Below are 25058 nucleotides of genomic sequence, written 5' to 3' on the forward strand. Positions count from 1 at the left end.
AAAATTAATTGGAACTGAAACATGTTAAGTGGGACTAATTGTAAATTTAGTAATTTAGATCTGATTACCTCATGCCCTCATGTACAGTTCATGTCTGCTGGCTTATTTCTTGAACTATAGATGACCACTAAATTTAAGGTCATAATTTTTTTTATGGGTAGTTTCCTTAATCAGTTCCCAGAACTAGGGCTGGAAATACTGTTGCGTGTTCTGGTCGGATTCTCACTCAAAACAAAAGTCTTTACCATATCCGGATTTGGGTCGGATTTCGGATCCATATCCATTAAAAAACACCAAAAAAATACATTATTTTAATAATTTTCATATATAAATATAAAATATAAATTAATTTTTATGCATCAAAATATGAATCTTGTTAAAATGGTTTGGATTTTCGGATATTCGGGTCGGATAAATTGGATTCGGATATGGTCGATTTGAATAAAATGAATTCGGATATCATCAGATTCGGGTTGAAACTCATATCATTCCCAGCCCTGCCCATAACCTACTTAATTTCTTAAAGATTCTTAGTATAATATTTTTAGGGAACAAACCAACTAATAAACTAACATTAAATATCAAGCATTATAAATCCATTAATGGCCGGAAATGATACTGAAAAGAAAAAGAAAAAAGAAAATGCAACAACAACATTCTCAAAACGGGAGTCATCGTCGTGTTTTAGAGGGATAGTAGAACACTAGAAACCATCATAAAGGTAGGCGTCTCAATTCTTTAAAGAAAAAGTTTCTTCTTTTATAAAAAAAGAAAGAAGATGTTATACTTTTTCTTGTGCAAGGAAAGCAATCCAAAATTCCAAACATACCTTAACTAAAATGATGATAAAAGATTCAAACTTTTTAAAGGGTTGCATTAATCGTCATGTTTCCTCAATAAGTTACTTTTACGTTCACTACTACTTTGCTAGTCTTACTTCAACATTCGATAGCCTAATTTGCACATTTTCGCTTCCGTACTGCAAAAGTATATAACATAATTACATGTAAGAATTGTTTGTATGTCAAGTATAGAACATAATTACATGTAAGAATTGTTTGTATGTTCAACTAGCTCAGTTGGTAAAACGTTTGGGTGGTAACATAGGTCTCGGGTCTAAACATCGTTTGCACGTACTAATAAGCAACCAGAATACCAAAACTGTAATTTAAACCTCTCAATTAATAATATTTCATTTAGGCCAATTATGTTTATATTAGTGTAAGTTTATAACTATTTATTTATTTTTGTACATTTCAAGCTTTGGAGTTGCATAAATGTTAAAATGATATCATTAGTGTATGGAAAATGAGCTAAATTGATTGCTAAATGAAAAACATGGATAAAAACCAAAATTCATGAAGAAAAAGCCCAAGTCAAAGGATTCAAGCAAAAGTCACCCCGGGTGGAAATTTGTTAAAAAGTCAACAAAACTTCAAATGGGTATATCTTTGGACTCAGAGCTCTGATTGAGGTCCAATTTATATCAAAGCGTCCGACTCAAAAATAGATTTCTAATGGTTCAGACCTCGATCCATTTGGAGTAGTAGAAGTTGACTAAAAATGCGCAACAGTAAAATACTACAGATTTAGACCTTGTTATTGGACCTTAATGAAATATTTTAGCCCATGAGCTCAAGCTATAATGGAATTTCGACCAAGTCATGTAAAACCCTACTTGTTCACTGTAAAAATAAAGGTTAACTTCATCTCTAAAAATCTATTGTATTATCCAACTTTAGTTTAGTTTTTAAAGTTAGAAAATTAGGATTTTTTAGCCACCATTGTTCCACCATCAATAAAACTTCCATCTTTCTCCATCTGATAGTATTATGTCTTAAATTATTCTAATTGTTGTTTTGGTGATACAAAGCTAATTCTCCTATTAATGAAGCTAAAATGAGGATTTGATGTGTTTAATTATTGTTTGTGCTTAAAGTTTAGTATTTTCATTGTTTTAGAGATAAGAGATAATTGTGCTAGACTAGAAGTTAATTAATTCTCACAAGAGATTGGTGGATTAATTCTCTTCTCAAACTAATCAATTTTTGACATATAGATAAAGTTGGTTAGTTGGGGATTTAACAAGGTTTGAAAATTTGTGTTGGAACATTGCGGAAAAATATAAAAAATTAGAACTTTATAATAAAACTAATTAAATATATCAATGATTTGAAAATGTAGATTCAAAACTCTTCTCAAAACTTCTCTTTCATCAAAACCCTATTTATAATTATTTAGCATATATAATTAGTTGTTTTCAATTTTTAGTATTAAAGTAATTAATTTGATAATCTAAAGAGTAAAATCATTCTCTCTTCCCCATTAATTTGTTTCTAATTTGATTTCTTTTCCACATATTTTGATGTGGGTACGAAACCCTTGTTTAAGGTATAACACAACGTTTTTATTAGAGACTAAGGTATTGATTATAATCTAACCAGTCTGTTTATGTGTGTTTTGTCTTTCATCTCATATGCATCAAATGAAGTTATATATATCACGTACACTTTAAAATCACACTTATCCACGTAATTTTTGAGTAATGATACTAGATATAGTCAAGTAGTCAGGAGCTTGAACCCCGCCAAGCATCAAAGGGTTACTGATGTCATTATTTCAAATAGGCTTTGCCAATCAAAATCAAAAGAAAATAAGAATTGTTTTGGTCCCATTGATATGTCATTATGTTTTTAACTCATCTTCCATGATGGATCTTCATACCAAAATCAGTATAACATTTTGACTTTGCCACCCAATTTTTATGTTTGTCCCACCTATGGGTGGTGCTAAGCATGTGCCTGAAGTGCGACCGCATTGGGCCTCAGTTATTGAGAGCCCAATTTTTTTTTAGTTATTACTTATTAAATAATACATTTGTTAATAAAAATTATAAAAAAAAAACGTCATGTAAACAAAACTTTTAATTACATGTTTTATTCTATTTTCTCATTAAAATCCTATTTTTTCTCCCTCAAAATGGTAATGAGATGTTTGACCCAACATAATACTTGTGAACGAAAATTACAAAATATTTATTCCTAATGTGTCTCTAACTAATTAAGGTTAGTTTAAATGTATTCTCCCAATTAATTAGCTCAATTCAAATAAACAATTGAAAATTTTGGAAATGTAAAAGGGCCCATTTCAAGTGATATGTATGCATAGGGCCCTCTAAAACTCAGATGTGTCTTGTTATAGAATTTATCTATCTACATAAGTTTGAGTTTATGGAGAAATTAGCAATTTGATATATATGGTATCATATCTCATGTTATAAAAAGTCTCGGATTCCAAACTTGCCAGACGAAGAAGTTGCACAAAAAATAATTAAGTGCTCACATGTGTTACTAAGTAGGTTGAAATGCTTCACAACATCAAGACAATAATATAAGAAGGAGAACAATTAATAACAAGCCTTTCATTTATGAATTGTTTGTATCCAAGTTCATTATGAACTTACAATGAAAAGAACCCGTGACATGCGTATATATTTAAGTTGGTTCTTCTTTTTGGCTCAGGTCAAAATGTATCTGTGTATTACCACCTTACAATGGTCCTGGTCACCACGGACTGACGGATCCGCTCACTGTGCGCATTTTCACAAGGTATATGGACGCAGGACAGGGGCGGCCCTGAGCACAAGCGAGATAGGTGACCGCCTGGGGATCGTGAATTGTTACCCAAATTAGCCCTGTCCCCCCCAAAAAAAACTATACTAATAATATTCTAATAGTATTTGTGCTCATTTATATCATGCAATACTCTTAGCCTAATTGGTTTGGTTTCCTGAATGTGTTGCACTACAATGTCATTATAATTTTGCAAAATCAATTGACATTGTAGTTTAGATTGCAAACTAAATAATCATTCCAATGGGATTGCTAAAAAGGTTTTAAATTTGATTGGTGTGATTAAACTGAACCAAATTTGTGACATTGTTTAGCAGCTGCCATAATTAAGTCCATTTAGTACTTCAAAACAAAAAAGGTGACTGGAATGAAATTTAAGACCGGCAAAGTAAAAACCCTAAAAATCCTATGTGGCAAGGTTTTAGCAGCCCTCTATTGGACTTGCTATTATTACTTATTGTTACTTTTAGTAGCTTCGCCGCAACTGGAGGTGTACTTGTATTTAAACATGCGTCGTTTTAGCCAATTTTCGCCTAAGCTTCGTACCTTTCTTCCTGGTGCGCCCTGGATTCTTTTGGTTTAATTTTGTGTATAACGCAGACTGGCCATAAGTTGAAAAGCTTATATTATTATGTTCGCACGCTACACGTACACAATGAGATCGTTTTAGGTGGCGTGCTGTGCTCCAACGTAAGATCCTATAATAAGACTAATGGTCTCAGGATCAGTGGAATCATGTTCTTCTTATTATTAAGGTACCCTCCGATGCGAATCATGTTTCTATTTCAAGTGTAATTTGATTATTCCAACTCCCTTACAACCCTTGGTCACTAGTCACTACTACTAAAAGAAAAGAATAAAGTTCGTCATTTTCACCTTTTGGAGACGATTTCAATATTAAAAGATGAAGCTTTCGATCCCTTGATTCATGGTCTCAGTGTACATGAGTGTGAGACGATGCAATATTTCTCTACCAACGTCACAGAGAATAACAAAAATATTCTGCAACTCAACTATCTCAAGTTCTCAACATTATTCATTTATTCCAACTTTTATTTTACAATCTACTAGCAGTATATAGTGGTTGCAAATTTGAAATACACTGGACCAATTCTAACTTTCCTTGTTTCTCAAATACAAATAGACAAATACAACAAAGAGAAAAAACAACAACAATTTTGTTACACGAACTATCTAACAAGCATGCTCCTAAAATATCTATCTCTTAATTTAATACCGATATACCTGACAATATACATCCGATATTTGGTCAATTACCTGTTTTTTTTACCAAATTATCGGCTATATATATATATATATATATATATATATATATGAAACTTGGTACCTGGGCATGCCACCAATTATTACAGAAATCAACTCAACTCCAATGAGCAACAGCTTCCTCCAACTTAGGGACAAGATTACCAGTAACATGCAAAGCCACAAGACTTTCTAATCCACCAACACGTGTCCCACCAATAAAAACCACTGGCGCATTTCCACCACCTGATTCACTATCATACGCCAGGAGTGCACCTATTTCTTCTTCTTCCAATTCAATCACAGTAGGATGTACACCTAAAGTGGACAGTAGTTTTTTCATAACGTGACACATGTAACAAGATGAACGGCTGAAAATGATTACTGGATTCTCCGATATTAAACGTTGGATCTTTTCTTCAACTGTTTCTGCCACGTCCATAGTTAACGGTTGCTTTGATGATTCTATTGAAGTTGTCAGTTCTAGTGTTACTCCTCCTTCTGTTAACGGTTCATAACGCCACATCGCTGGAGGAGTTTTCAGCGAAGGTGGAGGAGAACTGGAGAAGAGAGAAATGAATTAACCAAGAGTCAGCGTGGCAAACTGGGTTTGGAAGCTTCGCTCTTTATAAAATAAAAGTTTTGATCTAGTGCATTTTCAGTTGTTATTTTATATTATTTCTGCCATAAACTAGTGACGTTTTTTACTCTTTGTTTAATTATTCAAAAAATATTTAAATCCTATTATGGACGACAAGACAGGACGAGTATGTTATACCAACCATCGAATGCATAAATATGTTATGTATATTTTGTGGGTCTTTTGGATATTCTTGTACCACTTAGGTTAGCTTGGCTTTCTATTGTTTATTTACAATTCAAACTAGTTCTCGAGTGAATTATGAAAGTTGAGAGTAAGAGACAAAATGAAATACATTCTAAACTTTTTTTTAATACATGAAAATGTCTCAAAACTTAATAAAACTATAATAGTTGTGTGAAATTGTAAATGACGTTCCTAAAATTAGTAAAAGTGCACACCAGAACAGTGGAATTGCCCTTACTGAGAAAGAGGGGCAGGCGCGCCCTTAATTGTCAAGGCAAACCAGAGTGCAAGCACTCTCTTGAGTCCACTAATGGGGAGTTGGCTGCTGGTACAAGTGGAAAGGAGAAGCTTGGACAAAATGTTAGGATAGCTGTGATAGCATCTATTGCTGACAGAACCCTGAGAGATTGTGCTAATCCTATGATAGCCAAAACTAAGCAAAGTCACACACATGACCAATTGTGGTACAATCATCAATCTTCTCTCATAAGATTTCAAATGACTAATACGACATGTTAGAACTTTAGAGGATTGGGCTTGAAATACCTATGGCAAACAAATAAATTGATGAAGACGTGCAAGCAGAACTTTGTTATTTCTCTTTAGTACATTCGTATAAGAAAACAAATAACATAATTAGATACAATGGCTGTAAATGAACTTACTGTGAGTTTTGTTGTTATTATACCTAGTTCATTTGCTGATGATGTAAGAAAAATTTCATATGAAGATGCAAAGAATATATACGAATGTAACGACAAAATAAATTATTTTTAATGAAAATGGGTACAAGACCTTTCTAAAAACCTCACTTACCGACCAAAAAAAAATTATCGAGCTCAAATATCTACAACTTTTATAGTTCAGTTTTCTCAAACTCACTTGTGTAACAATATGAGATATACTTGAACAAATTTTAAGCTCATTTTAAAAAGAGCAAAACCTAACAAAATTATTCATCTCATTTAATTTGATGATGCTAATAAAATGTTTAACTAATTTCACTTCATCAGTGTTTTTTTGCTATATATTACATCGATTTTTTTTTGGGTAAAGTTTACATCGAAATCTAATTGATCGTCAATCACCTCCAACATGCATGAAAATGAAAATTTACTTTTATTTGAACGAAATTGTAATTGTACTTGATAATTTAGTGGTTGAAAAATTGGTATATTGTACTCTAATAAAGTAGAGTGTGGAGTAGCAGATAAAAATTGTGATTGGGTGGAAAAGAGAAAGAGGACAAGAAGAGAGGTAGGGATGAGTGTAGGTTATCAATGACGTCAGCAAAGCTGTATGAAAGGAAACTGGCGTCAGCTTACGTGGAAGAATTAATGGAATGGGACCTACCTAGTTATGTCATCATCTGACGAATATCCCCGATTCCTGGTGAGATGGTGGGTTTATTACACGTGGCAAAATTTCCTTCATTCTTTGAAAAGGTATATTATCTTATTTCAAGTTGGAGTTTTAGAGAAGCAGTCACCGTTTCTACTAGAAAATTGAAAAAAAAGATCGAAGTAGTGAATGAAGCAGCATCTACTTTGGTGTTGAAGGAAGGTGACGCAGATAAAAATCATAAGATGCAATACGTGTTGAAAGCATAGCATGTTACTTGCGACAATTTGATTACGTAATACACGTGAGAAAGTTAAAGTTAAGGGTGGCTCACTGGCTCCTGCACTTGGGGGTGTTTGTGGGTCTCCCTATACTTTTATTGGCTCACTTCTTCGTTTTATTCATTGCGTTTACTTTGGGCTGCTGCCTCCAAAAGGGTCCAATGGTCTACAATTACCCGAGGCCCGCCGAGGGTGCTGTGCTATTTGCTGAATTGCTGGATGAGATCATAAAAAAGAAACTTATTTGGGGGCATTCCGAGAATTGAACTCGGGACCTCTTGCACCCTAAGCAAGAATCATACCACTAGACCAAATGCCCTTGCTTTATAAAGGTAACTCTCAAACTATTTTACCCAATACCAATGACTCAGGTGGAAGTAATTTGAATTACCTCTATTCACAAGACATTATGACACTCTGTTAGGTACACATTGTCTCACTTTTCAACATGGGTGATAATGCTTTTAAGTTTCATTATTCAGTAACTTCCATAAAGTAGTATGATGGTGATAGACTGATGGTGCCTGCACTCTCGTTTTCATGGGTTGGTAAGTTCGGGCAAAAAACATTCACATTCACCTTAACATGTAAATATGTAATGGCCATGGCTCAATTGGAAGAAAGTGTAAAATGATAAAAAGGAATATCAATCATAAAAATCATTGGACAATATAAAAAGAATCAAACCATTCCTCGCAAGTCATAAGTGCTAACAGTATAGCTTGAACAATTTTCCACTCAGTTATTGTGGAAGTAGGGTGGCTAAAGATTAACATGGGAGGTGCTGTTTGCTATGCAACTGTCGGCAGCACTGAAAACGGATGAACGCAACGAATGACGTTGTATGATTGAACCTGCAAATATCTAGTACTGTTTTTCCTTCAATCTAAGACAGATTCAGCAGGTTCAATATGACTGTATGCCTTGTGCATGATTGTAGACCTTTTTTGTCTATTGCCGTTCTTGAACTTGTGTCATATCACATGATTCTACTATGACTTTAAGGTCGGTCCTTATTTGGAATGATGGAGGTAATGGAACCAAGGCAAGGCCCCATTTCTTGGATGAGTTTATTTAACTAAAAACGGAGTTGAAAATTCCCAGTTTCTACAAAACCAGCAGTAGGATTGGATGATCCTAAATGCTTGGTTACGAACAACATAGAGAAGGAACAGCTTTTATTTTTTCTTTTGCGGAACAAATAGAAAAGGTCTCACTGGGGTAATGGGATTCAAACTGGCTTCAGAGTCCAGACTCCAGAGTGCTAACCACTACACCATGAAATCTTTGATATAAAGAAAAAACAACACATCACTTACCGAATCATTGTATGATTTTAAGTATGATTAGAGATCTGCGCCTAAGTAAATGAAAGCTTCAAGAGCCTCTGTAGATTCCGAGCAAATAAATGTGTCAATATGAAAGCTGTGGGCAACACTGGTATTGTATAAGTGTATAACCGATGCTGTCAAAGTCGTGATAAAATTAGCACAGCCCAAAATTAACAATGAAAAAACATTATTGCAACGAATATACATCAATGCTTCGTTAGCACTCACAAAAACCGACTGAATAGAACATTGCCTTGTTCATGACTTTCTGTAGATCCTCTGGAGACTTGTTTTAGCGTCCAACCAGCAAAAGTGTTGCTCCCCGCGCATTAAGATCACTGTCCTTTAAAAGTCAAGTGGCAGTGTTAAATAACCTCACTTACTATCACCAGCTAGTGGACCCATCACCCACCCCTACCTCCCATTATGAACTCCAATTCATCCTTAAGTCAAGGGAGGTGCTAGAAGTAAGATTATACAAATTTTCATTCAAGCAAAGTAGAATTTAATAACAAGTTAGAAACATCTAGATTGGAAGCATGCTAGTCTAACCTTACTCCAAATTCTGTGGGTATGTATACGCCCACAACCTACTTTTAGTAAAACTATTTCAGCCTTAGATCCATTATATGTCAACTTTCCACAGTTAAAAGAGTTGCAACATCAAAATCCTGATCTAACAAAAAGTGATACTATGCGCTATTACAAGAACCAGGGAACACAAGCCTCATTCCTAAACAGAAGCTTCATCCAGTCGCAGGTACCACCAGGCTGCAGTGTGTACCATGGCCAGTTCAAGTATGGATGCTCCTACTATGTACAGAAAATTTAAAAAGATTTCATGGTGAAAAAAATTCATCACTAAGGACATAAGCTAAATAATATTTATCTACCTGACATCAGGTGTTTGTATATGCCATTATGCCTAACAAATGATATGCCGGTTGTTTTAAGTTTGCTCGGGCTTTCCTAGTTCCAATTAATGGCAATAGAAAGAGAAACATATTAGGTCTGCATTGCAAAAAGTAAAAGTACCACTTGAGGCATGAAGGTCCATCTTGAATCCTTTAGTATCTTTGACGATTGACAAGGAAGGTCTTTCTTAATGTCATCCAATGCCAAAGGTTGTCCTTCTGCAAGTAGAAACAGTCCACATGAATCTTTTGGAAAAACTCTTCTTTTCTAGACAAGCAAAATCCTATTAAAAAGGGTGAAGAGAACAAAGCATTATAAGAGTGGAACAAGATTTTTAAATATTAAATTATAAAGCATGGACATGTGAACACACAATGGATGGCCAAGAATGTTTGAATAAGGAAACCGGTAGCCTTGAAACAAGAGAGTTTTCAGAAACCTAAAGGACTAATCATGAATACAAGTACTGGACAGAGGACATCACTTCGTATGAAATGATATCCATACCGTGCTATACTTTGGAGAAAACTTTAGGCAAAGATATCTATTAGGAAATGCATATCTTCTGTGTCAAGTACATTTCTCATACAACCATCCAAACTATATCATATCAACCAAAATGCATATTAGATCATGAACCCTTCCATTTAATTATGTGCACAGGATAAAAAATAAGGATATCTACATATCACAATTATATACTCGGAAATAAAGCACAGGTACCTGGTAAGAAGTGCTGCGCACTATGTGCAGTCATAAAAGATATAGTTCTCGATCATAGCATTGAACATTTGAACCTTGCAAACAGAAAATTCTGATTATTGCATTAGTGAAGAAAAGGACAAAATGATGAAATGGCATATACCTCAACTAGCAGTAATTTTTACAATGTTTGTAGAGCGCAGAGTTTCTTTTGCGTCCTTCAAAACATGCTACATTTTTTTGACTAAAAGTACTGGGGCCAATAAACTATCAGGTCTCTTTCAAAGTAAATAAACCTGAACGAACTGAAACGTATACCAACGTGGCATCATCAACAGGTTCTTCCTCTGTAGCACATATAACCTCTTCTTTATCAGAGCTTTCACCACCAATATTACCCTGTAAGACATAGTTGCAACCGCAGAAAAATTTAGTCCCATTTACTAATTTGAAAATAAGTACAAGTTTCAAAAGAAGAACTACACCTCAATACATCTAGGACAAAAGAAAACCTGCAAAGATAAACAAACTTCCAACTGAAAAGGGGGAAACAACCCAAAAAAGAAAGGATCAGAATTAACCCCTCTTTGCTTCAAAACGTTACTGAAGAAAAGACAGAGTAAAGTCCATCATACTAGTCACCTCACGTGAAGCAACCACAGATGTCCATGGAGGAAACACGGGATTGGTTACTTTCCATTTTTCAAAGACGGCAGTTGCACTAACGTAAAAGCCACTTTGCCCCATGTTTACTTGGTATAAAACCTGCATAGGCTTGAATAAACAAAACCAAGAAAAAAAGATTCTAGCTTATACCAAAAGAAACAAAAAGTGACAATAACAATAATAATAATAGTATTATTATTATTATTATTAATCCACCACCATTATAACTCGCAGAAAAGAGAACAAAAATGTCGCAATGATAAACCTTACGTTGTAGGTGGGTTTCCACAAGGATGTAACCTTAGAGTGCTGGTTAAAACAGTTCTTGTACATTATTAATTATTTTATCCAAGGAGTTATCGTTACTATATGGTCACGAATAAACACAAGAATATATGAGATCTATAAAGTAAGACATAAAAAATGAGTATACCACTATAAGAAATGAAGCATTTGTTGATACAAGAGGATGACATCAATCTTGTAAGATGATATTAACTTTAGTTTATTGACAGACAAGAGAGATCCAGTGACCTAATTTATTGTGTGATACAGGAAACACGAATGTGGAAACCTGCTCCCACTTTGAGTCAAGAAATAGATAAATCGACACATTCCTTGCTGTAAATTGCTGGCCTAAAACTGATCTCCTCCAAGACAACTCCAATCCACTGGAGGCTGGTGGCGGGCAATTACTCCTTTAGTAGTGAGGAGCTAGATGGATAGATATCGATTTGCATAGAATCCACACAACTAAGCCTGGGGGCAGTTTCACTGACTCAATTGATGTTACATATATCATCATTTATCAAACAATCAAGATAATTATGTCTCAATGTATTACTGTTTCCGAAGCAAGTTCATATAGTGTTGATCGGCGGCGATGAGGCAGATCAACCGGTTTAATTTGCTTCACTAGTGGTTATTCATTTTTGGGAGAGCATTCAACAAAAACGCTGGGATGAAACTATATACATTAACATCCTTAAATTTTCAGAGGTCTTAAGCTAGATAATACAAACTTGCTGAAACATCAGTTTTTGGGAAACTCGATGCATACAAAAGTCTATCATATATGTGTACCCTTAACAGCTATTACATACTTATTGGCAAAAGACTATCTAACTCCTGTTTTCAGGTGTCTTAGCCTCTAAAAGGTTATCTAGAATGATGGTCAACATGAAAGTTAAAATCTGACATTCAGGCACTTTTCAAGTGGATTCTTATACTTGTAACTCCAATACTCCATCATATCATACATGTTACCAAATGCACACAACTTGTTTAGCATCCATATTGGCCTAGCTATGCTGCTCAAGGTACAAGCAGCCAAGCTTTACTCAAACATATACCAAAATAACAGGACATTTTGTTGATACTACAATCACTAGGACACAGAATTTGTTAATGTAACAAAGTTGCAGAGAAGAAGAAAAAGAGTCATGGAAGAACCTTATAGAAACGTAAAAAAAGAAGAAGATATGTTGAAAATTTTACACTTTACATTGATGTGTACCGATTGCCTTCGTATCTAATGTAACAAGTCCTGCATTTGTTCCTCATCCATCATCGTCCACATAATCCTCCTCTTCCTCTTCTTCATCCCCATTGTAATCTTCTTCAACTTCTTCCTCATTGACAATGAAACCACCTAAAGTATCATCTTCATCATTGTTGTCTTCATATTCATTACCACGTACAATTTTGTTTGGCTCCAATTTTATGCTAGTTCCTACATCCCCAAGAGACTTGATAAAGTCCTTGGATCTAGTTGTGTATTTAAGTTTTTTTCCTTTTCTCAGGTTTGAAATTACCCCCTTCTCATCTTCACTCTCACCCGTCCATTCCTCATCATCAGCAACTTTATCTTTCTTCTTTCTACTTGCACGCTTCTTACCTCTTGACCTCTTTCCTTCAGTATCTTCATCGGTTTCACTATCCACTCTCGATTCCTCGAGGAACCACTCCCAGTCCTTGATAGCACGAATCTTTGTTTTTGGGTAGTCATCAAATTCATGACCCATTGACAAAAGGCCAAATTCTGCATTGCACAAATAGCAAGTGATAATAAACTCAAAGGGAATATCGTTCTACTCATTTAGATACAGTTAAAGTCTAAATAAAAAACAAACCTTTAATAGGATCAATATCCCCTTCCTCCTTTTCTTCTCCTTCCCCAATTTTCTTCAATTTGAACAAAATTGGGTGTTTAGCAGAAACACAAAACCCATCACCAATTCCCATTTCCCCTTTCTCAGACATCCTAAAAACTATAGTTTCACTTTCACCATCACTATTTCCAAATACCCACACAGGGTTTTTACCCAACACTTCAAATTGAACACTAGGTTTGTTATTTTTGTCTTTTTGAAGGTTAAATAAGATGTGACGACGAGAAACGGTTCGGTCGGATAAATTTCTTCCGAACACTGTTTTTGAATTGGTGTTAATGGAGATTTTGGAGCCATCTTCGCTTTCGATTTCCATTAATTTCAAGAACTGAAAAGAGTTAAGACTGAAGCGCTACAAATTATTTGAATATTGGTGTGTATATGTAGCTCTGAAATCACAAGATATACCCTTGTAATTTTATTAATTGACATTGAGGTAAAGTGGTTTGGTACTTTGGTAAGACTAAAGCAGTTCAAATAGGTTTGCGGAGGTAATTAATCGGTTAATCCAGTGATTTAATCGGTTTATATTATTATATATAAATATTATAATTATACTTTAAAATATATAATAAAAACAATAACATTAAGTCCAATAAATAAGAAATATTTTCACTATCCAAATATATATATATATATATATATTAGTAAAACACAAGTTATTAATATTACTAGTATTTTGCTAAGCAGTGGGGGCGCGAGCGGAGAGGGAGAGGGAGGAGTGGAGATTTAGAATGAGTGGAAATGGAAAGGAAGAAGGAGAGGAACGAAGAGAAAGAACAGAAAAGATGAGGACAGAAAGACAGAAACCAACCAACTTGGTTTTGTCCACATAACCCCTCTTTTGTCAAGATCGTTCGCTTCGCTCACTCAAATATATCTCATATACATTCAAATATTCAATTCAAAATAAAGGAAAAACAAAGCAATTCACGAGTAAAAAACACACATGAATTGCATTTTGTTCGTGGTCTTTTTCCTTGAACCCTATGGAGTCAGACTTTATCCATGGATCTATCCATCCCCCTAAACCATAGCCCACCAGAGGATACCTCACTTTCTTCTTGCTCAAAATAGCAAAACCTCTCTCTCCATGTCAAAAGTCAGAACCTCCATATGATGCAGTGAAGGTGAACTTGCTTAGTTGAAAGATCCCATGGATCATGTTTGTATATATCCAGTAATTAGCTCGATAGGTAGAGATCGATGTTGAATCTTCCTCTTTAAATAGAAACCAACAAGTTCCTCGTCGGTTTGATGAAACCGGAAAACAGGAAGCATAATTTCATCTACCTTATCAAAGTCAACAAATTCCCAACTTGCAAAATCCCGTAAAATAATCTCCTCACCCAATCATGTACAAACATCACAACACTTATCATCCCTAGTCCCCGACTCCTTTTTAGTACCCACCTCATTTCTCCTCTCCCAATTCTCAAATTAAGAAAAAAAAAAAAAAAAAATGATGCTACCAGAAATCCAAGTCCACCGTCCCTTCTTATCCACACCAACTTTCTTCCCAGACTCACAAAACCCATCCCCAAACTTCGATTATGTTATTTTTTTACAATTATAAGTTGTGATTCCGATAATATCGACAAGGCTTTTTTCTAATTCGTCCAGCGAATATATCGCTAAATGAGTAATAACTGAGAAACCGGTCAAAAAATTATGGCTCCAGCACCGATACACAATTAATCACTAATTAATCCCCGATTAATTACGATTTTAACTCCTTAGGGTAAGAGCACCTCCACCTAATCATTTTTTAAATTTATTGAGGTGCTCTTACCAATTCATTTTTAGTTTTTATTGTTTATTCATTTTGAAATTCGATAACTTATTGGAAGACTTTTTACGGATTTTTTTTATAAAATTGAAGATTTTTGTGACTATGGAATTGATTGAGTATTTGGAGATTTGGGCTGAAATCCTGGACGGGCTTTAAAACTTAAAAGAATGATCTGATCAAATAACTCCTACGACTCGAGGACCAAAATCCTAAGACGCGGCGTACCAATATTTTCAGAAAAATGCACAACCACATTGAAGGCATGATGGTTGTGGCCTAGTGACTGTGACATGTACGTCAATACTGCAGGAGTGCAGGCGTACTGAACCTCTCACTTGGTTTTATTCATGCTTCAAAACTAAGGAAACCGCGAATGATAATCTGATTTTGACTACTACGAAGAACCGAGGAAGGGCAAGTCTTTAAGTTGTACCCCAACTGGGCCTCACTCTCATCGTATTCATTTTAGAATAGGAGTATAGGACCATGCATATACAACCACCGAGTTTTGACCCTATTAAACCTACCCGTTGATGATGATGTGAGCTCACAATACCATCAATATTCGTTCATATGATGGAGACTTTTCTAATTTTCTTTGTTGGTGATTGGTACTACTAGAGTTTAATTTTGATCATTTTGCTAGAGAAATTCAGGTTAAAAGTGAGCTTTAATTGAGGGTCTTGGACTGCTGGTAGATTGTCCCACCACCAAATTCACCTTAGAGGATGATGCAAACTGAATTGCAGTACTAATCTCCAGAGATTGACTTGAAATTTGGGTATTTCAGGAGTTTGATCAACTGATATGAAGCCTGAAACTAATACTTCGCAATTATTGTTCATTACAGATTACTAGAGAAGAAAAACAAATTAAGGTGTTTGCTTTTGCTTTTCTAATTATCACTTATCAGTCAACAATTTTCCTGCCATACTCTTCAAATTGTGTGTCAAACATATGCACTGACTTCTACTTTGTGTTTTTGTAAATTTAGATAGACCCCAGTGGAAAGTTCATGGGACAATTTTTTACACGCGGTACAGATGGTTATTGCGATTTTACATAATATTTTTTTTTTTTTTTGGTTTAGAAGAGTTCGCAATGGGGAGGGCTGGGAGGCTCATGAACTAGGTCAATGGGCTCTAAAGTATGCTGCTATTAGTTTTCTTCCTCTTTGGAATGGTGTAAATTTTTTCAGCAAATTTTCTGTGAGTTGAACTTTTGAATTTCTATGATAAAAAACAAGGTGGTCTAACTTTTAAGACCAGTCAAATAATAACATACAATTTTTGTTATAAAAAACCATACTAACCAAGAGGTCGAGTTATATTATCGCAATACAGTGTTTTATTACTGTTTTTTCTCAAAAATATTTGTTTTCCAAAATTTAAAACGGTGCATAATTTTCTCATTTATCTTCTCTATCTTTGTCACCATTAAACCTTGTGGTGGTAGCTTTTAATACCGGTGCACTTTTTCCCCAGATACACCATTGGCATTTATTCTTTGACTGTAAACTTTCAAAACTCAGGGTCTATAGAAAAAAGGTCTTTAGCTGGTGAGGCATTGATTGAAACCTACACGTGGGATTTGGTATCTTAGTGAAAGGGATTAGCAGAAACTTGCAGCATGAGTGAGAACTTATCAACTGCACAAAATCAAAATATAAAAAATTGTGAATTTATGCTCCTTGAGTTGGTCTTACCAGGCTCTCTCTAGTTAGTTTGGTTTTCAATAATAAAAATTGTAGATTATCATTTGACTGGTCCTAAAAATTAAACCACTTGGTTTTTTGTCATAGAAATTTGAAAGTTCCACCCATAGATAATTTCCCGAAATTGTTTGGTTTCGGCTTAATACAGTAATAATAAGAGATTGTTACTTTCGTATTTCAATTTTCATAATGTTAAGGGTGTGGATGTCATTTGATAATGATTGATGATAGCCGTCGGATATAATTCACAAGACCATGACATTTGTCCTAGATGATTTGAATTCTAATGTTGTCTTTACCAAAATCACCGGATATTTATGTAATTATACCTATAAAATGACATTAAAGTATTTTCATTTGTCTTGACCAAAAACATCACGGTCAAACTCAATTGACTTGAATGTGTTGTGGTCTTGGTTGAGGGAGAGGGGGGTAAAGCTAATTGGCTTAAATTCGGGAGGGGGGTAAACTTGTAGATAAAAGACTTGGGAGGGTAAAACTAATTGGCCTAAGTTACGGGGGTAAAGTTAGGCTAAGTCCAATGGTTTGGTGCAGCAAAACACCAAACTACAATAGCACAGTGGATACAGTTAGTGGGATAGCGAAATCAAACCCAATGGTTTATTTTTTCAGCCGCCAGTGACAATCGCGTGCAGCCCAAAATATTAAATATCGTTATTTGTTTCCAACAATAATATTGACTTTTGTTATCCGCCATCAGCAGTGGCGGGCAAGAAATAAAAAAACCAATTTTTTTATACGCCACTCCCACAGGCGTGTAGTTATTTATCTCCCCATTTTACCCTTTCAAAAAAAAAACATCCAGAACACCAAAAAAAAATCACTCTCACTCTCACTGTTCAACACCACGAAACTCTGAAGCAAAATGTTGATACTTCCATGAAAGTTTTGCTGTATTGGTGGGTGACAACATCATAAAAACATAAGTTCATCGGTTCGAGGGGGTAATCTTTGCTATGATTAAGGAAGAACACTAAACTCAATTTGAAGTTTATTTTTCAGGCTCTTCCATCCCACTCTTTGTAAAACTCTTCCAAGAACTCCTCCATAAACTTGTGCCTCTTCTCAGCTCTTCTTTGGTCAGCCTGAAATTGCCATAATACCAAAACAAGATATTAAGTAAAGGAAAATATGGTTTCTATTAGATCTTTTTGCTGTCTTACTACACTCTGTTAAAGAACTGTGTTATAGAGCAGATTTATAGAGGTGAACATGTTGCACTGTTTGCACATAACAATAAAGAAGTAGTCAGTCAGGAATAGTGGGTTGTGCTTAAAGCTTCACCTTTGTCTTCATTAAATCCTTAAGCTTGAGAAGCTTTTCATGAAAATGATTCAGTGTGGTTTGCTCATCTTTCTTAATATATTCTTCCTTCGATATATCTAATCGGGGCTCTATCTTAGGGTCATGAAGTACTCTGTTCCTACTTCCACCAAAAGTAAAGAAACGGACAATTCCTGAATCAAGTATAGTAATATTGTGAATGAACAGAAATACAACTAAATCAAAAAAAATTAAAATGGTAGGATAGAATGGTAATTGCATAAATTAAGTTATTAAAAAAACAAAAAAATAGAGAATTAAATGCTAACCGCCAGTGGGAGTGGCGGGTGGAAATATTTATTGAATTCTAAACGCCAGTGGGAGTGGCGTGTAAAGTTATTTCAAAATGAAAATAAATTTCTAACCGCCACTGGCTATATGGCGTAGAGTTATTTGGATTTTTTTGGCTGGCCGCCACTGGCTATGGCGTACAGAGCATACGCTATCGCATTAAAAGTGACTGCATAAATAGAGAAATTTATAAAGATAGCGTTGACGGTATAACGTTTTAATGTACCATTGGATCACATTTTACGCGAAATTTGGTGTTTTGCCGCACCATTGGACTTAGCCTTAGAATACTGTTAAAAGGAAAAAGGGCAGTACAGTCTTTTTACATGCATTGACTAAAAATATAACAATCAAGCATGATTGACTTGGATGTGGTGTGGTCTTGGGGGATAAACCCGGGGAGGATAAAGCTAGAAAAACTGTTCAAATTTTCACCGATGTGCATTCTCCACGATTTTTTGTTTGGTAAAATTCTCCACCATCCAGTTGGTGATAATCTTTAGCTAATACTATTATGACATGTAATTATCGGAAAAAAAAGGTGATTTAATTGGGCACTCATCAAATTGTATTGGGCAACCTCCAGCCCAAGTCCGACAACTAAGTCCAACAACAATAGCCCAATACACCTCACACGGCCACACCCTCAATTCATAGCGACTACTATTTTTTTTCAAACATTTTTAGCCGGTATCATCTCTCTCGCGATACTGAACCAAAAAAACAAAAAAAACAAAACTTCGAGTTTTCTGTTGTGTTCATACTTCGAGTGTTAAGTTGTGAATCAACAATGGGAATTGAAGTTGGCGACTTCATCCAATTCGAGTCGGGTCTCGTTTGAGTATATATTCAAACTTGGTTGGGTTGATTAAACTTGATTGGGGTGGAAAATTGGGTTGATTAAACTTGATGATTTCAAACTTGGTATTTTTTTGGAATTTGGGTGGAAGATTGGGTTGATTAAACTTGAGTTCGAGTTTGCCAAAGTTTGATGAAGTCGTTTCGAGTTTGGGTTGATTAAGTGAAAGTTGATTTTTAAAATGAACATCGTGACAAATAAACATAATTTTTTAAGTCCAAACGACCCAGCCATGTCACCCAAAAAAGTCCCCAAACGACCCCGCCATGTTAATCTGGAGATTGCCCAAACGACCCCGCCATATTGTATAGCTAAAAACTCGAGAGCTCTGTCTCAAACGACATGCACATACCGCTTGAGTGTATACTCAAACGACATGATGAGACCGTTTGAGTGTATACTCAAACGACCCGAGAATTTTGTTATGGCAAGACCGATTGGATTAGTTGTTGGGCCTGGACTTTGATAACAAACTTGTAATATGACAAATTTGTAATATATATATATATATATATATATATACTAGCTTTCGAACCCGTCCTACGAACGGGTGTCGTTATATTAAATTATTTTAAAAAATATTAGCAACTATTCATAGCTATGAGATATGGAAATTATATTAATCAATTGTTTAAATTTCTTGCACCACTTTCTATCAAAAGAAAGCACCAAATCTTGGTAAAACCCATCGATTTATTTTTGTTGTTATGTTTAATAATAAAAGTTTGATTAAAATTTTGTGAGAATGCTCAATGTGGCGAAGATGATATTGAAGCTACTTAAATAGTAAGGCATTCCCAATTATAATAAAGTAATTATAATAAGCACTACTTAAAATGCAAAACTATACTTGTCGAGATATTATATTCTCCCTATATATAATACAACTATGTTTCAAGGTTAGTTTAATGCATTTGCATCAAGTTTCTAATTTTACGTTAATTATTCTTTGAGGCTAGTTCAATGTATGTAGTTGGATCTAGTTTCTGATTTTCCATTAATTATTCTTTGAGGTTAATTCAATGTAGTTGTATCAAGATTTTGATTTCCCGTTAATTATTATTTGAGGTTAGTTTAGTGCAGTTGCACCAAGTTTACGATTTCCCGTTAGTTATTCATTAAAGTTAATTCAGTGCAGTTCCATCTAGTTTTCAATATTTCGTTAATTACTCATTGAGATTAGTTAATTGCATTTGCATCAAGGTTCCAATTTTCCATTAATTACTCTTTGAGGTTAGTTTAATACATCTCCATCCAGTTTCTGATTTTCCGTTAATTATTTTTCGAAGTTAGTTCGCATCTAGCTTCCAATCAATTTCCGAATATTTATGCTTTGAGGGTAGTTCGATGTAGTTACATTCGGTTTCTAATTTCTAGTTAACTATTCTTTAAGGTTATTTCAATGCATTTGCATCCAGTTTATGATTTTTCGTTAAATATTCATCAAGGATATTGCATCTAATTTATGATTTCCCGGTATGCTAGTTAATATATGATTTTAGTTTAATGCAGTTACATCCAGTTTTCGATTTTTCGTTAATTATTCTTTGAGGTTAGTTCAATGCAGTTGCATCCAATTTATGATTTTCCATTAATTATTTTTTTAGGTTAGTTTAATGCATTTGCAGCAAGTTTTCGATTTACCGTTAATTATTTTTTGAAGTTTGTTCAATGCAGTTGCATCTAATTTATGATTTTCCGTTAATTATTCACTGAGGTTAGTTCAGTGCATTTGCATCCATTTTTTTATATTTCTATATTCGTTAATTAGTCTTTAGATTAGTTCATTACATTTGCATCAAATTTTCGATTTTTCATTAATAACTCTTTGAGGTTAATTCAATACATCTGCATCTAGTTTATGATTTATGATTATTTATGCTTTAAGGTTTTAATTAGTTCGATGCAATTTCATTCGGTTTCTTATTTCCCATTAACTATTCTTTGAGGTTATTTTAATGCATTTGCATGTAGTTTCTGATTTCCCGTCAATTATTCTATGAGGTTATTCAATGTAGTTGCATTTGGTTTTTGATTTCCTGTTAATTATATTTTGAGGTTAGTTTAATGCATTTGCATCCAGTTTCTGATTCATCGTTAATTATTATTTGAGATTTGTTTGATGCATTTTTGCATACCATTAAATATTTTTCAAGGATTTGCATCCAATTTCTAATTTCCCATTAGTTATTCTCTGACGTTAGTTTAATACAGTTGCATCTAGTTTCCGATTTATAGTTAATTACTTTTTGAGTTTAGTTTATTGCATTTGCATAAAGTTTTCGATTTTCCGTTAATTACTCTTTGAGCTCAGTTCAATGTATTTGAATCCAGTTTTCGATTTCTTTTTAATTATCCAATGTGGTGTGTAATACAAACTTTCTACTTATCCATCTGTAGTGTCATTGCAAACATGACATAAAAATAAATTATGCTTGATTTACTATATTGGATCATCAAAGATTATCCAGTTCCCGATTTTCTGTTAATTATTCTTTAAATTATATACCTGACTCACTATGTGGGATCTTCAAAGATTATCTATGAACGGGTCCTGTCATATTAATTATCCTGTAAAATATATGCATAACTATTATATACATATATTATATTGCTCACTCATCCAAATTTCTTATAACATGAAAACCTCAATGTACTCTCTATAAAAAAAAAAAAAATAATTCACCATTGATAAAACCCTTCAACTTCATTTGTTGTTTAATAATAGAAGTTTGATTGAAGTTTTGTGAAATTGTCTAATAAGATGAAGTTCATATTAAAGCTACTTGAATAGCAATGTGTTCCTAATTATACGAAAAAAGATAAGATAAACACCGTTTTAAATGTAAAACTATACTTATTAAGACATTCCCACAACATATAACACAACTATATTTTGAGGTTAGTTCAATGCATTTGCATCCAGTTTATGATTTTCTGTTATTTATTTTTTGAGGTTAGTTCAATGTTGCATCCAGTTTCTGATTTATTGTTAATTATTCTTTGCTGTAGTTTAATACATTTGCATCCAATTTCCAATTTCATGATAATTATTCTTCGAGCTCAGTTCAATAATGTATTTGCATCCAGTTTTCGATTTTCCGTTAATCATTTTTTGAGATTAGTTTAATACATTTGCATCCGGCCAATTTCTGATTTCTCGTTTATTATTCGATGAGGTTGTATTTGCATCTAGTTTCTGATTTCCCGTTGATTATTGTTTGAGGTTAGTTCAATGAATTTGCATCCAATTTCCGATTTTTCGTTAATTATTTTTTGAGGTTAGTTTAATACATTTGCATCAAATTTATGTTTTGAAATTAGTTCAATGTAGTTGCATCCGGTTTCCGATTTCTCGTTAATTATTTGTAAAGATTAGTTTCACGCATTTGCATCCTGTTTCCAATTTATAGTTATTTTTTTTAGGTTAGTTCAATACAGTTGCATCCAGTTTTCGATTTCCTAGTAATTTAATCTCTGAGGGTTAGTTCAATGCATTTGCATCCAGTTTCCGATTTTTCGAAAATTATTTGTTGGTGTTAGTTTGTTGTATTTGCATTCAAGTTTTGATTTCCCGTTAATTATTATTTGAGGTTAGTTTAATGCAGTTGTATCAATATTTTGATTGCCTATTAATTAATTTGTAAGATTAGTTTATTAGTTTAATGCTTGCATGTGCATCCAATCTTTAAAAGTCTCATATTTTTTTTGGAATTATCCCAAGTGTTTAGCAAATATTGGAGATTCTGTGAAGGCTCAAAAAATAGAGACAAGAGGGTATAGCTATAATATATATCTAAGGAGTAACTAAATCAATAGTTATATAATTTATTTAAGCCAACGTCCGTTTTAATTGAATCTCGTTATTCCGCTAAAATTGGAAATTATAAAATTCATAAATTTAATTAGAATATGTCGTTATTATTGTGGCCTATGGTTTTTGAAATCCTTAACTATGACTAAATTTTGCACCTCAAATTGATTCAACTTTATTTATTAGGCCCATATATATAGTGCATACAATACAATTTTATTTGTTTTTTGTGTACACTAGTACTTATTTTATGATTAGTTTATTTTTTTTTTCCTTTTTTCCCAGTCACATGTGTGGTTAACAAATGCATAAAGTAAATGTTTAAGCAACTCAATTCATTTTTTCATTTGTTCTTTCGTAGTTTCATTATCATTTTATAGAAAAAAACTTTGTTATGTTAAACTTCACCTGAGATTAGTGTGGAAACTATTCTTTGTGACATAAAGATTTTAGAAAAATCGTTTTTGGTTGAAAATATTACTTTTTGCAATTTAGTTATTTTTTTTAGGTTAGTTCAATAGTTGCATCTAGTTTTTGATTTTCTGGTAATTTAATCTCTGAGGGTTAGTTCAATGCATTTGCACCTAGTTTCTGATTTCTCGACAATTATTTGTTGGTGTTAGTTTGATGTATTTGCATTCAAGTTTTGATTTTCCGTTAATTATTTTTTGAGGTTAGTTTAATGCAGTTGTATCAATATTTTGATTGCATATTAATTAATTTGTAAGATTAGTTTATTAGTTTAATGCTTGCATGTGCATCCAATCTTTAAAAGTCTCATATTTTTTTTGGAATTATCCCAAGTGTTTAGCAAATATTGGAGATTCTGTGAAGGCTCAAAAAATAGAGACAAGAGAGTATAACTATAATATATATCTAAGGATATATATGGAGGGGTTGCCCAATCCAATTTTACGAGTGCCCGATACATAACCCAAAAAATAACTTACTACTTGACCATGTCATCGAATCAGAGTGGTGGGATCCAAGAAGGAAACCAATAATTGATCGAAACGGAAATATCAACTAGAGGTATGATTACTCAACTGTCCAGCACGAATATACACAACAGATTCCGACACAGTATTAGCAGAAACTGCCCAAAAATCCCGGAGAAGTACTGATACTTTGGAGGAACAAACTTGGGTTTTACAAGAGCGAGTTGAAGTAAGCATCAAGTAATCAACTTGTCGAAGTAGAAGTATCAAACAATCATGACTAATTTGGACCGTTGAGAAAACATTGACCATTCCACTCCACATCCAGAGTTTGCACAGTACACACATCGATCTACCATGTTCATGAGGACATGAACGCGCGTATAGCACGCAATTAATCTCTTAATTGCTCAACAGTATTCCCCTGCTTCCAAAGTCAAATGGGGCATAGGTTAACGCATTTGACATTAAAGGAATCTTGGGATCACCGGTCCCATACTCGGGAAGAACTTTTTTTTACATTTTAATAAGCAGGAACAAGTTGGCAGTTGGGCGACCATAAAGTAATGATAGTTTAAGAGATGGCCGGTACAGCGTCTTGGTCTTGGTTTTAAATTTGTGATGGTTGGGGATTGGTTTTCTATATCAAAGTAGAACGTGGCTGCCATGAATGCATTTGCTTATTCTCCCTTGAGACTGCAGCTTATACCTGCTTGTTACGTTCTTGCTTGATCATGAACTTTGGATGCATTTTTTAGTGCATGTTAATACATTGGATGCATTGAATAGTAAGTGTTAGATGCAAATATACGTACACATGTAATTGTCCAACGTATCCATCTCCTTTAGTAGGAGCAAATCTTGTGGTCACCATGCCTTATCTAATTAGGCATAACGGTATATCCAAACAATAAAATGGTCCCCAGGACCAGTTAATGCAATATTTTGAAGTCTAAAAGTACATTTATTAATGGATATAGACACTGCGCCTACAAAATTATGGAGGAGCAAGATCAAGCAACTTGGAGGAAAAATATATTGTCATTGGTGAATTGATCCAAGTTGTTTTATTTTATGAATGATGTATTGAGGTGGATTCTTAGCATGCATAATAGTTTTAAGGCACACAAGGTCAAGCTAAACTTCAGACATAGTAATATCCTAATTATTGAGGTGGA

The 25058-nt window shown here is 34.0% G+C and overlaps 3 protein-coding genes and 1 non-coding gene across 15 annotated transcripts; all 4 read right to left on the bottom strand.

Annotated features, from left to right (window-relative positions):
• Positions 1 to 4646: 4646 nt before the first annotated feature.
• Positions 4647 to 5510, bottom strand: LOC147512220 (glutaredoxin-C6-like). The gene has a single exon (XM_086595202.1). The coding sequence runs from the start codon at positions 5419 to 5421 to the stop codon at positions 5014 to 5016; it is 408 nt and encodes a 135-aa protein (XP_086451328.1). The 5' UTR covers positions 5422 to 5510; the 3' UTR covers positions 4647 to 5013.
• Positions 5511 to 7590: 2080 nt separating this feature from the next.
• On the bottom strand, positions 7591 to 7662 carry TRNAP-AGG (transfer RNA proline (anticodon AGG)). Its single transcript has one exon. It is a non-coding gene; the product is annotated as a tRNA-Pro (tRNA).
• Positions 7663 to 8754: 1092 nt separating this feature from the next.
• On the bottom strand, positions 8755 to 13586 carry LOC147512222 (SMAD/FHA domain-containing protein). 12 transcript variants are annotated; one of them, XR_015214836.1, is made up of 8 exons: positions 13090 to 13586; positions 12462 to 12998; positions 10934 to 11056; positions 10777 to 10827; positions 10588 to 10690; positions 10313 to 10386; positions 9710 to 9807; positions 9179 to 9487 (listed from the first exon to the last, which is right to left on the bottom strand). XR_015214836.1 is itself a non-coding variant. In XM_086595204.1 (2 exons), exons 1-2 carry the CDS (start codon positions 13442 to 13444, stop codon positions 12517 to 12519), a joined length of 837 nt encoding a protein of 278 aa, XP_086451330.1. In that variant the 5' UTR covers positions 13445 to 13586; the 3' UTR covers positions 12325 to 12516. The 12 variants fall into 12 exon arrangements, 1 of the variants encoding a protein (XP_086451330.1); XR_015214835.1 differs by having other exon boundaries at positions 8755 to 9872; positions 10610 to 10690; positions 10804 to 10827; XR_015214834.1 differs by having other exon boundaries at positions 8755 to 9872; positions 10804 to 10827.
• On the bottom strand, positions 9377 to 11038 carry LOC147512223 (ubiquitin-like-conjugating enzyme ATG10). Its single transcript, XM_086598683.1, has 5 exons — positions 10934 to 11038; positions 10804 to 10827; positions 10588 to 10690; positions 9710 to 9807; positions 9377 to 9484 (listed from the first exon to the last, which is right to left on the bottom strand). The coding sequence occupies exons 1-5, from the start codon at positions 11036 to 11038 to the stop codon at positions 9377 to 9379; spliced, it is 438 nt and encodes a 145-aa protein (XP_086454809.1).
• Positions 13587 to 25058: the final 11472 nt, after the last annotated feature.

Source organism: Coptis chinensis, chromosome 3 (assembly GCF_015680905.1).
Source record: "Coptis chinensis isolate HL-2020 chromosome 3, ASM1568090v1, whole genome shotgun sequence".
Taxonomy (NCBI): domain Eukaryota; kingdom Viridiplantae; phylum Streptophyta; class Magnoliopsida; order Ranunculales; family Ranunculaceae; genus Coptis; species Coptis chinensis.

What these genes read in the sequence shown, in the direction of transcription:
- LOC147512220 (XM_086595202.1), bottom strand. Translation starts at nt 5,421, where the DNA reads ATGTGGCGTTATGAACCGTTAACAGAAGGAGGAGTAACACTAGAACTG.
- LOC147512223 (XM_086598683.1), bottom strand. Translation starts at nt 11,038, where the DNA reads ATGGGGCAAAGTGGCTTTTACGTTAGTGCAACTGCCGTCTTTGAAAAA. An exon ending in CTGTGGTTGCTTCACGTGAG is followed by an intron (nt 10,828 to 10,933) that starts GTGACTAGTATG and finishes CCCCCTTTTCAG; the next exon opens with TTGGAAGTTTGTTTATCTTT. An exon ending in ATACGTTTCAGTTCGTTCAG is followed by an intron (nt 9,808 to 10,587) that starts GTTTATTTACTT and finishes TTCTACTTGCAG; the next exon opens with AAGGACAACCTTTGGCATTG.
- LOC147512222 (XM_086595204.1), bottom strand. Translation starts at nt 13,444, where the DNA reads ATGGAAATCGAAAGCGAAGATGGCTCCAAAATCTCCATTAACACCAAT. An exon ending in GGATATTGATCCTATTAAAG is followed by an intron (nt 12,999 to 13,089) that starts GTTTGTTTTTTA and finishes TGTGCAATGCAG; the next exon opens with AATTTGGCCTTTTGTCAATG.